The following is an 18,314-nucleotide window of genomic DNA, read 5'->3' as shown; positions in this document are numbered from 1 at the left end:
TGGCGATACTTTATACAAACTATACAATAAAAAAACTAAGGTTTTCATAGGGATCACCTATGACTTCCGGAGAAGAGTAGACTCGGAAATAACGTGATCACAACAAACACAGCCCCGCCCGATCTAATGTTAAAAGAAAAAAAAACTCTGCTTTCTTGTTTTTTTCGGCGTTTTTGGCAAGAACAAGCAATATTCAACAGCCAATAACTAAAGAACGGAGGGTCGCGAGACACGGCTCCGTCTTTTGTGACACACTTTGTGTCGATCGTCCCGGAGCGAAATATTCTGTGGCTCTTGAAAGGTTAGTAAAAACGCTCAAAAACGGTGGCAGGGGCTGATTTATTTATTCATTTACTCAGTGAATGGCAGTCAATGAGTTGAGACTAAATGGCATCGTCACCGGACCAGAATTATTTCATTCATAAAAAAGGCAGAAGGATATCCGGAGGGAAGTCAGTCCAACAATGTAACATCGTTTCCTCATCCTGTCCAAATACATATCACTTAGGGCTGATAAGGTCAGACCCTGCGCTAGGTAATGACTACCAGTTTCCTATGTCTTTATACCGCGCTGTCATCTCGATAAAGGATCTTTTGAATGAGGAGGATATACGTGGTGGCATCCAGCGCTTCGGTTTAGACACCGCACATGTAGCAACGACCAAAGCGCAGTGGAGAGTGATCAACTGTAAACTTAGACTTATCAACCTGCTTTAATCAAGCTCAGTGTGTGTGTGTGTGTGTGTGTGTGTGTGTGTGTGTGTGTGTGTGTGTGTGTGTGTGTGTGTGTGTGTGTGTGTGTGTGTGAAACGCAGAAGGTGCCAAATGTGTGATCGTCGGTGCGAGGCGAGAAAAGTTCTTAATGAATTAGCAAGAAACGGCCGATGCCTTACAAAAAAAATAGCAGAGAAGAAGACAGGCTTCCTTCCAACGGGAGGGTGGAGGGGGGAGGTCAAGGTGCATGGGTCACACCCGGATGTCCACAAGCTTTGCACACAAAGTTAGTGACCGGTGACTTATCCTCAAAGGAGACCCAAAAAAGTGTACGACCCCATCTAGTCTGGGACAGAGTAGAGAGAGTGGAGTCTCATTATTTTAATTGGACAACTGGCGCCAGATATCAACAAAAAAGAAGTCTCCAGAAGAGATCACATATGAAAGGTGGGGGTCTTGGGGCCGCCGTTTGTCTGTGAGCATCACCGTTATGATCTAGAAAGTATGCTTAATTCAACTTTACTGACACCGCCCTACAATGACAGTCCTTGAGTCAGGATGGACTAACTCACTCTCTGCAACGAAATGTATATAGTCATTTGTGTGTGTACATTTCTTTCCTACTTTTTTTACTGCACACACACACAAGGAAATTATGGTTGGGGACATTGTCATTGACTATAACTAATCAATTATTAACTCATTAGCAGCGATCATGCATATAGTATTAAGCCACTGTCAATCAGTCTAGTAGAACAGTCGTTCTGTCCAAAACTTCCATGAGCAAACTAGAGAGCTGGTTGTAGTTTAACATGGATTACAGGCTTTTTAAAAGGTTCTCTAGATCAGTGGTTCTCAAACTTTTTCAAGTCAAGGAACCCCCGATCAAGTCAAGGATATGTATTTGCCCGCGGACCCCATCTGAAAATGTTTTGTGCCAGGGACCCCCAGAAGAATAGAAAAAAATCAAATGTATGCATAAATGTCCAATACTTTTTAATATTCAAAAATAGCAGATGTACAAGCTCGCTGCTGTGAGCTTGTATATCTGCTATTTTTGAACAGCCAAATTTTGCTGGGGACCCGCTGGAGCCCCCAAGGACCCCTGGGGGTCCCCGGACCCCACTTTGAGATCCAATGCTCTAGATAAGAGCATTGGCTCATCTCCTATATTTGATCTGTAATAAAGTATAAGAGGGGATACCTGGAAGGCTCAGCCTCCGCGGTGTTGTCACCCCTGAAGGCGGCGTTAAGCTGCTTCTCCCTGGTGACCAGGTCATCCACCAGGTTCTGTCTCCTGTCGGCCTCTGACTGCATTCTGAGAAGGTCACGTTAAGGTCAATACACAGGTCAAAAGGTCAAGACAATTAAACCACCTTCAGGATGACACTGCCTATAGACATCAGACCGGGTTCAATTCTTCTGAATGTGATCCATTAATACTCAAGGGTCACTGACACTAAGGAGGCTAGAAAGCGGATTTGGTTTCAGGGAGCAGCTTCAATCTGGGGTTTGGTCATTATTATATTGTCATGGGATGTTTCCATAGTATGTGTCTGACAAAGTACCTTCTCCCAGCTTCATGCAGATATTCTTACTGAACTATGAAAGATGGATCCTTTACGAAATACTCTCACGCCCTCTATGGGAATAGAATTGTCACTGCATACAACCAAAAATGAAGTGAAACCTTGTGACTTCCACAACTACTGATGTGATGAGAGCAGTGGTGGAAAGTAACTAAGTACATGTACTTAAGTACTGCACTTAAGTAAAATGTTTAGGGTATTTGTACTTTCCTTAAGTATTTCCAATTTCCAGGACTTTTACGTCTACTCCACTATCTCAGAGGCAAATATTGAATTATTTGAAAACTTTAGTTACTTTGTAGATTTTGATTATTATTACAAAACATACAGTAACCACTTCAGCCCTATATACATTTTGGCCATTTGGAAATAGCCGATCTACTTGAAGATCTGCTATTTTCAAAAGATTTTCATACATTTGCAAACTTGAAATGGGACATTCTGCATAATGAGTACTTTTACTTTTGGTACTTTAAGAACATTTTGATGCCAATACTTTTGTACTTTTACTCAAGTACATTTTGAATTCCGAATTCCTTTTACTTGTAACAGAGTAATTCTATATTGCAGTATTGATACTTTTACTTGAGTAAAACATGCAAGTACTTTTTCCACCACTGTATGAGAGTAAGGATACATGCGCCGTGAAGACGAAGCTCGCAGCAAACTCTCTTTGAGCTGAGGAATGTTCTGCTTCAGCTTCTGTAGAGATGCTCGTAGGGTCATGTTGATCTGGAAATAGAAGAAATTAGTAACAAGCAACCTTAGTTATTTAGCTTGTAGATGTATCGTGTTTGTAGCACCTTTTGTGGAAGTAATTATGCGGTAATTACTAATTTACTCACCTTTGCAGGGTTTCCCCCAGTTCTTTGTTGCCTGTTTCGTTCATGGATATTTTCTGCCACTTCTTGGGCCAGACGGCATGTGGCATCATAATTTTGTAACCTATGGAATAATTTATGTAATAAAGATGTCATAACTAGCCATTCTTTAAGAAACCTTAATAAATATTAACGATACCTTTTAGAACTCTGTAAGTAAGCTATGGTATAATCTAAGGTTGACCTAGATTTCTTGTGCCAGGCAACTTGTGGCATCATCATTTTGAAACCTATTATTACATCATTTATGTAATAAAGATGTCATACCTACTTACCTAGCCATAAAGGACAAATATTTATCACCTAGAGCAGTGGTTCTCAAACGTTTTCCTGTCAAGGACCCCTAAATGTATATGTATTTGGCCGCGGACCCCCATCTGAAAATACTTTATGCCAGGGACCCCCACACATTATTATTTTTATATTAGCTATTTTCAAATAGCTGATGTATATAGGGTTAACCTGATTTTGATGCTATATTAACCAATTTCGCTGGGTACCCCCTGGAACACCCTCAAGGACCCCACTTTGAGAACCACTGACCTAGAGCACTACAGCTAGTCATTATGGTTAATTACATCAGGGATTTTAACATTTTACATTCAGCCACTTGTTCTTAAGAAACAATAATAAATATTGACTTTGCCTTTCAAAATTCTATAAATATGCTATGGTATGTTGGTAGCCTTGGATCAAGACTATCATATCACGATTTTGACATTGGCATATATATACGAAAGTAAAAGTCAGACTCGATAAAATACATAATATATGATAAGTCTTGATCCAAGGCTAGTATTTAATATTGGTTGACCTAGCAAGACATTTTTCTCACGCTAACCCCCGGAACAGTGACTTCATTTGATGACAAACATAACTAAAAGCAGGACAAATGCACCCAGCGTTACACTAATGTTGTCTGCTTTACAAGAGCCAGTGCTAATAGTAGCATGTTAGCAACCCAGAAACAGGAAGGGATTAAAATGACACTCAGTTCAAATCAAACATAACGTTTGACTCATTTATTAGAGCCCTCAAAGTGGTTACTTACCACGGATCTTGGGACATTTTGATCAGAAGTAAGTGATTTAATGTTATTTCGTTCCAAAGGCAACAAAACAAAGCTCTAATTGTAATTGTGAGCAGTCTGCTTCTTGTTTGGGTGTGACGTCACGTCAGTATGGTACGGTGCGCTGTAAGGATCCGTTTTAGTTTTGTTTTGCGGAGCGGTCCACTGTTCACACACATGCACACTGCACAGTATATTACATATAGAGTGGTGGGAAAAGTACTCACATTTTTTACTTAAGTAAAAGTATCAATACTGCAATTTAGAAAAACTCTGTTACAAGTAAAAATCCAGAATTCAAAATGTTCTTGAGTAAAAGTACAAAAGTATTGGTATCATCAAAATGTACTTAAAGTACCAAAAGTAGAAAGTACTCATTATGCAGCATGTCACAAGTTTTAAAATGTAGGTATTGTGAGTTTGTAGATCGGCTTTCTTCAAATGGCCGAAATGTATATAGGGCTGCAGTGGGTAATGTCCCAGTGAGCCATAGTCGAATATTAGACGTCCGTTTTTTTAAAGACCTAAATTAGCTGGTCTAGAATCGGTCTATAATGTAGACCGAATTTAGCCGACTGAATTTAAAGCATTATTCCATAAATATCGATTAAAAAAACAACTGTAAGTTGCATAACTGATCACCAATTATTGGACAAAAACAATTTGAATAGACATCCCAGTGAGCCATAGTCGAATATTAGACGTCCGTTTTTTTTTAAACCTAAATTAGCTGGTCTAGAATCGGACTAAAATGTAGACTGAATTTAGCCGACTGAATTTAAAGCATTATTCCATAAATATCGATAAAAAACAACAACTGTAAGTTGCAACTGATCTCCAATTATTGGACAAAAACATATACAATATACATTATAGTTTAAATTTAGCCAAGATTTAGACGTTTAAATCAAAACCATATATAAACGTCTACATTTAGACCAGTTTTAAACCATGACATTTATTTTATTTTTTAGACATGTTTTTGAAAAAGATTTTTATTAGAACGCTAACAGTATGTTTAGAAGTGATAATATCTCACTATTATCGCTTAAATAATGGCAGTTTGCATTAATGGTGATAGGCCAGTACTGCAAATAGTCCTTTAAAATATGTTCGCACTATTTGTGGTCGAGGACAGAGCTCCGTTCCGTGAGCAGAAATTGGACTTCCGGTTTTTGAGCTAGCAGAAATAAGGTTTCCGGCTGCCTTCAAAATAAGATAGTGATTTTTTAATGTTTTTTAAAAGACACAAATCTATTTTAAAAATACATTTATGATGTATGCCTTTTAAATGGCTCATACTAAAACACTTCTAGGTGGCAAGTTTTAAAAAAAAGACACAATTGTGTCTCTATTGTTTGTCCATTGTTGTAATAATGCTGACTCTAGGCCAAGTCACTCTTGGAAAATGATGATGATATAATATTGTTTATTGCAGAAGCAAATAAACAATGATAAAAGAGACCACAAAATATGCTACAAATAATAATAGTAGATAGTGCAGGCTTGCAGGCTTATGCAAAGGCTAAAATGTAATTAGATACCATGTTATGTAGACAGATGCCAGGCCATTGTTGACCTGGCATCCTATAGTTTGAATAGCTTCAATGTATAGATTATAGATTTTTTGGGGGGATAGGGAGCTGTTAGACTGATGATTCTTGGTTTACATATGATCCTAGATTACTATTTCTATGCATTTGATGTATTACCTTGCTTACTGTAAATCGCTCTGGATTAAGAGCGTCTGCTAAATGCCTAAATGCCTAAATTGTAAATCGCATTGTGAGCTTGTATATCGCCTATTTTAACTATTTTTAAATAGTCCCAGTCCCACACGTACAGTCCCAGTCGGCAAAGTGTCACCTGGTACTACCAGGTGACCAATTGACACTTATTTGCACAATGTGCACTGACAAGTGATTCTGACGTATATCTGCATGCAAATCGTCTATTTTCACTATTTCAAAAACGTTTTAGAGGGGGTCTGAAAATGGCTGTTTTCTGACCCCTGACCTCACTGGACGGCCCGCCACTTTTCAAAATACACCTCTCCCGCTTAGTGGAGAGTGTGGCGTTGTATAGGGGCTAGGGGGTCTCCCTGAACGCGTGCGTATGTCACATGTGCCCCGGCAAATAGCTGTCTCGTGTCCAGTGCCCAATTTGTGAAGTCCATGCACTGAAAAAAGCCATTTTCTGACCCCTGACCTCACTGGACGGCCCGCCACACTTTTTTTTACACCTCTCCCGCTTAGCGGAGAGTGTGGCGTTGTAGAGGGGGTCTCCCCGAACGCGTGTGTATGTCACAAGTGCTGGCATCGGCAGCCGTCTCCGGTCCAGAGTCCACTATTGTCTGAAAATGTCAGAAAAGGGCACTTTTCTGACCTCTGACCCGCACGCCCCAAATACCCACCCCACGCACGCCCCAAATACCCACCCCACGCACGCCCCAAATACCCACCCCACGCACGCCCCAAATACCCACCCCACGCCCCAAATACCCACCCCACGCACGCCCCAAATACCCACCCCACGCACGCCCCAAATACCCACCCCACGCACGCCCCAAATACCCACCCCACGCACGCCCCAAATACCCACCCCACGCCCCAAATACCCACCCCACGCACGCCCCAAATACCCACCCCACGCACGCCCCAAATACCCACCCCACGCACGCCCCAAATACCCACCCCACGCACGCCCCAAATACCCACCCCACGCACGCCCCAAATACCCACCCCACGCACGCCCCAAATACCCACCCCACGCACGCCCCAAATACCCACCCCACGCACGCCCCAAATACCCACCCCACGCACGCCCCAAATACCCACCCCACGCACGCCCCAAATACCCACCCCACGCACGCCCCAAATACCCACCCCACGCACGCCCCAAATACCCACCCCACGCCCCAAATACCCACCCCACGCACGCCCCAAATACCCACCCCACGCACGCCCCAAATACCCACCCCACGCACGCCCCAAATACCCACCCCACGCACGCCCCAAATACCCACCCCACGCACGCCCCAAATACCCACCCCACGCCCCAAATACCCACCCCACGCACGCCCCAAATACCCACCCCACGCACGCCCCAAATACCCACCCCACGCACGCCCCAAATACCCACCCCACGCACGCCCCAAATACCCACCCCACGCACGCCCCAAATACCCACCCCACGCACGCCCCAAATACCCACCCCACGCCCCAAATACCCACCCCACGCACGCCCCAAATACCCACCCCACGCACGCCCCAAATACCCACCCCACGCACGCCCCAAATACCCACCCCACGCACGCCCCAAATACCCACCCCACGCCCCAAATACCCACCCCACGCACGCCCCAAATACCCACCCCACGCACGCCCCAAATACCCACCCCACGCACGCCCCAAATACCCACCCCACGCACGCCCCAAATACCCACCCCACGCACGCCCCAAATACCCACCCCACGCCCCAAATACCGCACGCCCCAAATACCCACCCCACGCACGCCCCAAATACCCACCCCACGCACGCCCCAAATACCCACCCCACGCACGCCCCAAATACCCACCCCACGCACGCCCCAAATACCCACCCCACGCACGCCCCAAATACCCACCCCACGCACGCCCCAAATACCCACCCCACGCACGCCCCAAATACCCACCCCACGCACGCCCCAAATACCCACCCCACGCACGCCCCAAATACCCACCCCACGCACGCCCCAAATACCCACCCCACGCACGCCCCAAATACCCACCCCACGCACGCCCCAAATACCCACCCCACGCACGCCCCAAATACCCACCCCACGCACGCCCCAAATACCCACCCCACGCACGCCCCAAATACCCACCCCACGCACGCCCCAAATACCCACCCCACGCACGCCCCAAATACCCACCCCACGCACGCCCCAAATACCCACCCCACGCACGCCCCAAATACCCACCCCACGCACGCCCCAAATACCCACCCCACGCACGCCCCAAATACCCACCCCACGCACGCCCCAAATACCCACCCCACGCACGCCCCAAATACCCACCCCACGCACGCCCCAAATACCCACCCCACGCACGCCCCAAATACCCACCCCACGCACGCCCCAAATACCCACCCCACGCACGCCCCAAATACCCACCCCACGCACGCCCCAAATACCCACCCCACGCACGCCCCAAATACCCACCCCACGCACGCCCCAAATACCCACCCCACGCACGCCCCAAATACCCACCCCACGCACGCCCCAAATACCCACCCCACGCACGCCCCAAATACCCACCCCACGCACGCCCCAAATACCCACCCCACGCACGCCCCAAATACCCACCCCACGCACGCCCCAAATACCCACCCCACGCACGCCCCAAATACCCACCCCACGCACGCCCCAAATACCCACCCCACGCACGCCCCAAATACCCACCCCACGCACGCCCCAAATACCCACCCCACGCACGCCCCAAATACCCACCCCACGCACGCCCCAAATACCCACCCCACGCACGCCCCAAATACCCACCCCACGCACGCCCCAAATACCCACCCCACGCACGCCCCAAATACCCACCCCACGCACGCCCCAAATACCCACCCCACGCACGCCCCAAATACCCACCCCACGCACGCCCCAAATACCCACCCCACGCACGCCCCAAATACCCACCCCACGCACGCCCCAAATACCCACCCCACGCACGCCCCAAATACCCACCCCACGCACGCCCCAAATACCCACCCCACGCACGCCCCAAATACCCACCCCACGCACGCCCCACGCACGCCCCAAATACCCACCCCACGCACGCCCCAAATACCCACCCCACGCCCCAAATACCCACCCCACGCACGCCCCAAATACCCACCCCACGCACGCCCCAAATACCCACCCCACGCACGCCCCAAATACCCACCCCACGCACGCCCCAAATACCCACCCCACGCACGCCCCAAATACCCACCCCACGCACGCCCCAAATACCCACCCCACGCCCCAAATACCCACCCCACGCACGCCCCAAATACCCACCCCACGCACGCCCCAAATACCCACCCCACGCACGCCCCAAATACCCACCCCACGCACGCCCCAAATACCCACCCCACGCACGCCCCAAATACCCACCCCACGCACGCCCCAAATACCCACCCCACGCACGCCCCAAATACCCACCCCACGCACGCCCCAAATACCCACCCCACGCACGCCCAAAATACCCACCCCACGCACGCCCCAAATACCCACCCCACGCACGCCCAAATACCCACCCCACGCACGCCCCAAATACCCACCCCACGCACGCCCCAAATACCCACCCCACGCACGCCCCAAATACCCACCCCACGCACGCCCCAAATACCCACCCCACGCACGCCCCAAATACCCACCCCACGCACGCCCCAAATACCCACCCCACGCCCCAAATACCCACCCCACGCACGCCCCAAATACCCACCCCACGCACGCCCCAAATACCCACCCCACGCACGCCCCAAATACCCACCCCACGCCCCAAATACCCACCCCACGCACGCCCCAAATACCCACCCCACGCACGCCCCAAATACCCACCCCACGCACGCCCCAAATACCCACCCCACGCACGCCCCAAATACCCACCCCCACGCCCCAAATACCCACCCCACGCACGCCCCAAATACCCACCCCACGCACGCCCCAAATACCCACCCCAACGCACGCCCCAAATACCCACCCCACGCCCCAAATACCCACCCCACGCACGCCCCAAATACCCACCCCACGCACGCCCCAAATACCCACCCCACGCCCCAAATACCCACCCCACGCACGCCCCAAATACCCACCCCACGCACGCCCCAAATACCCACCCCACGCACGCCCCAAATACCCACCCCACGCACGCCCCAAATACCCACCCCACGCACGCCCCAAATACCCACCCCGCACGCCCCAAATACCCACCCCACGCACGCCCCAAATACCCACCCCACGCACGCCCCAAATACCCACCCCACGCACGCCCCAAATACCCACCCCACGCACGCCCCAAATACCCACCCCACGCACGCCCCAAATACCCACCCCACGCACGCCCCAAATACCCACCCCACGCACGCCCCAAATACCCACCCCACGCACGCCCCAAATACCCACCCGACGCCCCAAATACCCACCCCACGCACGCCCCAAATACCCACCCCACGCACGCCCCAAATACCCACCCCACGCACGCCCCAAATACCCACCCCACGCACGCCCCAAATACCCACCCCACGCCCCAAATACCCACCCCACGCACGCCCCAAATACCCACCCCACGCACGCCCCAAATACCCACCCCACGCAACCAAATACCCACCCCACGCACGCCCCAAATACCCACCCCACGCCCCAAATACCCACCCCACGCACGCCCCAAATACCCACCCCACGCACGCCCCAAATACCCACCCCACGCACGCCCCAAATACCCACCCCAGCACGCCCCAAATACCCACCCCACGCACGCCCCAAATACCCACCCCACGCACGCCCCAAATACCCACCCCACGCCCCAAATACCCACCCCACGCACGCCCCAAATACCCACCCCACGCACGCCCCAAATACCCACCCCACGCACGCCCCAAATACCCACCCCACGCACGCCCCAAATACCCACCCCACGCACGCCCCAAATACCCACCCCACGCCCCAAATACCCACCCCACGCACGCCCCAAATACCCACCCCACGCACGCCCCAAATACCCACCCCACGCACGCCCCAAATACCCACCCCACGCACCCCCCAAATACCCACCCCACGCACGCCCCAAATACCCACCCCACGCACGCCCCAAATACCCACCCCACGCACGCCCCAAATACCCACCCCACGCCCCAAATACCCACCCCACGCACGCCCCAAATACCCACCCCACGCACGCCCCAAATACCCACCCCACGCACGCCCCAAATACCCACCCCACGCACGCCCCAAATACCCACCCCACGCACACCCCCAAATACCCACCCCACGCACGCCCCAAATACCCACCCCACGCACGCCCCAAATACCCACCCCACGCCCCCAATACCCACCCCACGCACGCCCCAAATACCCACCCCACGCACGCCCCAAATACCCACCCCACGCACGCCCCAAATACCCACCCCACGCACGCCCCAAATACCCACCCCACGCCCCAAATACCCACCCCACGCACGCCCCAAATACCCACCCCACGCACGCCCCAAATACCCACCCCACGCACGCCCCAAATACCCACCCCACGCACGCCCCAAATACCCACCCCACGCCCCAAATACCCACCCCACGCACGCCCCAAATACCCACCCCACGCACGCCCCAAATACCCACCCCACGCACGCCCCAAATACCCACCCCACGCCCCAAATACCCACCCCACGCACGCCCCAAATACCCACCCCACGCACGCCCCAAATACCCACCCCACGCACGCCCCAAATACCCACCCCACGCACGCCCCAAATACCCACCCCACGCACGCCCCAAATACCCACCCCACGCACGCCCCAAATACCCACCCCACGCACGCCCCAAATACCCACCCCCACGCCCCAAATACCCACCCCACGCACGCCCCAAATACCCACCCCACGCACGCCCCAAATACCCACCCCACGCACGCCCCAAATACCCACCCCACGCACGCCCCAAATACCCACCCCACGCCCCAAATACCCACCCCACGCACGCCCCCAAATACCCACCCCACGCACGCCCCAAATACCCACCCCACGCACGCCCCAAATACCCACCCCACGCCCCCAAATACCCACCCCACGCACGCCCCAAATACCCACCCCACGCACGCCCCAAATACCCACCCCACACGCCCCAAATACCCACCCCACGCACGCCCCAAATACCCACCCCACGCACGCCCCAAATACCCACCCCACGCACGCCCCAAATACCCACCCCACGCCCCAAATACCCACCCCACGCACGCCCCAAATACCCACCCCACGCACGCCCCAAATACCCACCCCACGCACGCCCCAAATACCCACCCCACGCACGCCCCAAATACCCACCCCACGCACGCCCCAAATACCCACCCCACGCACGCCCCAAATACCCACCCCACGCACGCCCCAAATACCCACCCCCACGCACGCCCCAAATACCCACCCCACGCACGCCCCAAATACCCACCCCACGCACGCCCCAAATACCCACCCCACGCACGCCCCAAATACCCACCCCACGCACGCCCCAAATACCCACCCCACGCCCCAAATACCCACCCCACGCACGCCCCAAATACCCACCCCACGCACGCCCCAAATACCCACCCCACGCACGCCCCAAATACCCACCCCACGCACGCCCCAAATACCCACCCCACGCGCCCCAAATACCCACCCCACGCACGCCCCAAATACCCACCCCACGCACGCCCCAAATACCCCACCCCACGCACGCCCCAAATACCCACCCCACGCCCCAAATACCCACCCCACGCACGCCCCAAATACCCACCCCACGCACGCCCCAAATACCCACCCCACGCACGCCCCAAATACCCACCCCACGCACGCCCCAAATACCCACCCCACGCCCCAAATACCCACCCACGCACGCCCCAAATACCCACCCCACGCACGCCCCAAATACCCACCCCACGCACGCCCCAAATACCCACCCCACGCACGCCCCAAATACCCACCCCACGCCCCAAATACCCACCCCACGCACGCCCCAAATACCCACCCCACGCACGCCCCAAATACCCACCCCACGCACGCCCCAAATACCCACCCCACGCACGCCCCAAATACCCACCCCACGCACGCCCCAAATACCCACCCCACGCACGCCCCAAATACCCACCCCACGCACGCCCCAAATACCCACCCCACGCACCCCAAATACCCACCCCACGCACGCCCCAAATACCCACCCCACGCACGCCCCAAATACCCACCCCACGCACGCCCCAAATACCCACCCCACGCACGCCCCAAATACCCACCCCACGCACGCCCCAAATACCCACCCCACGCACGCCCCAAATACCCACCCCACGCACGCCCCAAATACCCACCCCACGCCCCAAATACCCACCCCACGCACGCCCCAAATACCCACCCCACGCACGCCCCAAATACCCACCCCACGCACGCCCCAAATACCCACCCCACGCACGCCCAAATACCCACCCCACGCACGCCCCAAATACCCACCCCACGCACGCCCCAAATACCCACCCCACGCACGCCCCAAATACCCACCCCACGCACGCCCCAAATACCCACCCCACGCCCCCAAATACCCACCCCACGCACGCCCCAAATACCCACCCCACGCACGCCCCAAATACCCACCCCACGCACGCCCCAAATACCCACCCCACGCACGCCCCAAATACCCACCCCACGCCCCAAATACCCACCCCACGCACGCCCCAAATACCCACCCCACGCACGCCCCAAATACCCACCCCACGCACGCCCCAAATACCCACCCCACGCCCCAAATACCCACCCCACGCACGCCCCAAATACCCACCCCACGCACGCCCCAAATACCCACCCCACGCACGCCCCAAATACCCACCCCACGCACGCCCCAAATACCCACCCCACGCACGCCCCAAATACCCACCCCACGCACGCCCCAAATACCCACCCCACGCACGCCCAAATACCCACCCCACGCACGCCCCAAATACCCACCCCACGCCCCAAATACCCACCCCACGCACGCCCCAAATACCCACCCCACGCACGCCCCAAATACCCACCCCACGCACGCCCCAAATACCCACCCCACGCCCCAAATACCCACCCCACGCACGCCCCAAATACCCACCCCACGCACGCCCCAAATACCCACCCCACGCACGCCCCAAATACCCACCCCACGCACGCCCCAAATACCCCACCCCACGCCCCAAATACCCACCCCACGCACGCCCCAAATACCCACCCCACGCACGCCCCAAATACCCACCCCACGCACGCCCCAAATACCCACCCCACGCACGCCCCAAATACCCACCCCACGCCACGCCCCAAATACCCCCACCGCACGCCCCAAATACCCACCCCACGCACGCCCCAAATACCCACCCCACGCACGCCCCAAATACCCACCCCACGCACGCCCCAAATACCCACCCCACGCACGCCCCAAATACCCACCCCACGCACGCCCCAAATACCCACCCCACGCACGCCCCAAATACCCACCCCACGCACGCCCCAAATACCCACCCCACGCACGCCCCAAATACCCACCCCACGCACGCCCCAAATACCCACCCCACGCACGCCCCAAATACCCACCCCACGCACGCCCCAAATACCCACCCCACGCACGCCCCAAATACCCACCCCACGCCCCAAATACCCACCCCACGCACGCCCCAAATACCCACCCCACGCACGCCCCAAATACCCACCCACGCACGCCCCAAATACCCACCCCACGCCCCAAATACCCACCCCACGCACGCCCCAAATACCCACCCCACGCACGCCCCAAATACCCACCCCACGCACGCCCCAAATACCCACCCCACGCCCCAAATACCCACCCCACGCACGCCCCAAATACCCACCCCACGCACGCCCCAAATACCCACCCCACGCACGCCCCAAATACCCACCCCACGCACGCCCCAAATACCCACCCCACGCCCCAAATACCCACCCCACGCACGCCCCAAATACCCACCCCACGCACGCCCCAAATACCCACCCCACGCACGCCCCAAATACCCACCCCACGCACGCCCCAAATACCCACCCCACGCACGCCCCAAATACCCACCCCACGCACGCCCCAAATACCCACCCCACGCACGCCCCAAATACCCACCCCACGCCCCAAATACCCACCCCACGCACGCCCCAAATACCCACCCCACGCACGCCCCAAATACCCACCCCACGCACGCCCCAAATACCCACCCCACGCACGCCCCAAATACCCACCCCACGCACGCCCCAAATACCCACCCCACGCACGCCCCAAATACCCACCCCACGCACGCCCCAAATACCCACCCCACGCACGCCCCAAATACCCACCCCACGCCCCAAATACCCACCCCACGCACGCCCCAAATACCCACCCCACGCACGCCCCAAATACCCACCCCACGCACGCCCCAAATACCCACCCCACGCCCCAAATACCCACCCCACGCACGCCCCAAATACCCACCCCACGCACGCCCCAAATACCCACCCCACGCACGCCCCAAATACCCACCCCACGCCCCCAAATACCCACCCCACGCACGCCCCAAATACCCACCCCACGCACGCCCCAAATACCCACCCCACGCACGCCCCAAATACCCACCCCACGCACGCCCCAAATACCCACCCCACGCCCCAAATACCCACCCCACGCACGCCCCAAATACCCACCCCACGCACGCCCCAAATACCCACCCCACGCACGCCCCAAATACCCACCCCACGCACGCCCCAAATACCCACCCCACGCACGCCCCAAATACCCACCCCACGCACGCCCCAAATACCCACCCCACGCACGCCCCAAATACCCACCCCACGCACGCCCCAAATACCCACCCCCACGCCCCAAATACCCACCCCACGCACGCCCCAAATACCCACCCCACGCACGCCCCAAATACCCACCCCACGCACGCCCCAAATACCCACCCCACGCACGCCCCAAATACCCACCCCACGCCCCAAATACCCACCCCACGCACGCCCCAAATACCCACCCCACGCACGCCCCAAATACCCACCCCACGCACGCCCCAAATACCCACCCCCACGCCCCAAATACCCACCCCCACGCCCCAAATACCCACCCCACGCACGCCCCAAATACCCACCCCACGCACGCCCCAAATACCCACCCCACGCACGCCCCAAATACCCACCCCCACGCCCCAAATACCCACCCCACGCACGCCCCAAATACCCACCCCCCGCACGCCCCAAATACCCACCCCACGCACGCCCCAAATACCCACCCCACGCACGCCCCAAATACCCACCCCACGCACGCCCCAAATACCCACCCCACGCCCCAAATACCCACCCCACGCACGCCCCAAATACCCACCCCACGCACGCCCCAAATACCCACCCCACGCACGCCCCAAATACCCACCCCACGCACGCCCCAAATACCCACCCCACGCAGCCCAAATACCCACCCCACGCACGCCCCAAATACCCACCCCACGCACGCCCCAAATACCCACCCCACGCACGCCCCAAATACCCACCCCACGCACGCCCCAAATACCCACCCCACGCAACGCCCCAAATACCCACCCCACGCACGCCCCAAATACCCACCCCACGCACGCCCCAAATACCCACCCCACGCACCCAAATACCCACCCCACGCACGCCCCAAATACCCACCCCACGCACGCCCCAAATACCCACCCCACGCACGCCCCAAATACCCACCCCACGCACGCCCCAAATACCCACCCCACGCACGCCCCAAATACCCACCCCACGCACGCCCCAAATACCCACCCCCACGCACCGCCCAAATACCCACCCCACGCACGCCCCAAATACCCACCCCACGCACGCCCCAAATACCCACCCACGCACGCCCCAAATACCCACCCACGCACGCCCCAAATACCCACCCCACGCACGCCCCAAATACCCACCCCACGCACGCCCCAAATACCCACCCCACGCACGCCCCAAATACCCACCCCACGCACGCCCCAAATACCCACCCCACGCACGCCCCAAATACCCACCCCACGCACGCCCCAAATACCCACCCCACGCACGCCCCAAATACCCACCCCACGCACGCCCCAAATACCCACCCCACGCACGCCCCAAATACCCACCCCAGCACGCCCCAAATACCCACCCCACGCACGCCCCAAATACCCACCCCACGCACGCCCCAAATACCCACCCACACGCACGCCCCAAATACCCACCCCACGCACGCCCCAAATACCCACCCCACGCACGCCCCAAATACCCACCCCACGCACGCCCCAAATACCCACCCCACGCCCCAAATACCCACCCCACGCACGCCCCAAATACCCACCCCACGCACGCCCCAAATACCCACCCCGCACGCCCCAAATACCACCACGCACAAATAACCACGCACGCCCCAAATACCCACCCCACGCACGCCCCAAATACCCACCCCACGCCCCAAATACCCACCCCACGCACGCCCCAAATACCCACCCCACGCACGCCCCAAATACCCACCCCACGCACGCCCCAAATACCCACCCCACGCACGCCCCAAATACCACCCCCACGCCCCAAATACCCACCCCACGCACGCCCCAAATACCCACCCCACGCACGCCCCAAATACCCACCCCACGCACGCCCCAAATACCCACCCCACGCACGCCCCAAATACCCACCCCACGCACGCCCCAAATACCCACCCCACGCACGCCCCAAATACCCACCCCACGCACGCCCCAAATACCCACCCCACGCCCCAAATACCCACCCCACGCACGCCCCAAATACCCACCCCACGCACGCCCCAAATACCCACCCCACGCACGCCCCAAATACCCACCCCACGCACGCCCCAAATACCCACCCCACGCCCCAAATACCCACCCCACGCACGCCCCAAATACCCACCCCACGCACGCCCCAAATACCCACCCCACGCACGCCCCAAATACCCACCCCACGCACGCCCCAAATACCCACCCCACGCACGCCCCAAATACCCACCCCACGCACGCCCCAAATACCCACCCCACGCACGCCCCAAATACCCACCCCACGCACGCCCCAAATACCCACCCCACGCCCCAAATACCCACCCCACGCACGCCCAAATACCCACCCCACGCACGCCCCAAATACCCACCCCACGCACGCCCCAAATACCCACCCCACGCACGCCCCAAATACCCACCCCACGCCCCAAATACCCACCCCACGCACGCCCCAAATACCCACCCCACGCACGCCCCAAATACCCACCCCACGCACGCCCCAAATACCCACCCCACGCCCCAAATACCCACCCCACGCACGCCCCAAATACCCACCCCACGCACGCCC

General features: G+C 56.6%; 1 protein-coding gene across 2 annotated transcripts in view; it reads right to left on the bottom strand.

Annotated features, from left to right (window-relative positions):
* stx8 (syntaxin 8) overlaps positions 1-4,353 on the bottom strand; it is a 69,419-nt gene extending 65,066 nt beyond the window's left edge. For both annotated transcript variants that reach the window (XR_014599945.1, XM_084046301.1), the window contains exons 1-4: positions 4,236-4,353; positions 3,149-3,248; positions 2,941-3,035; positions 1,919-2,032 (exon numbers count right to left, since the gene is read on the bottom strand). Coding sequence is in view for 1 of the 2 variants with exons in the window: in XM_084046301.1 (XP_083902427.1) it covers positions 1,919-2,032; positions 2,941-3,035; positions 3,149-3,248; positions 4,236-4,252 (326 nt within the window). In the remaining variant the exon portion in view is untranslated. The remainder of the gene's footprint in view (positions 1-1,918; positions 2,033-2,940; positions 3,036-3,148; positions 3,249-4,235) is intronic.
* Between the last annotated feature and the right edge of the window lie 13,961 nt (positions 4,354-18,314).

Source organism: Gymnoscopelus microlampas (genome assembly GCF_963454915.1).
Source record: "Gymnoscopelus microlampas genome assembly, chromosome: 2".
NCBI lineage: Eukaryota > Metazoa > Chordata > Actinopteri > Myctophiformes > Myctophidae > Gymnoscopelus > Gymnoscopelus microlampas.
Note: the sequence above shows the minus strand (reverse complement) of the source record. Positions and strands in the feature narration are given on the sequence as shown.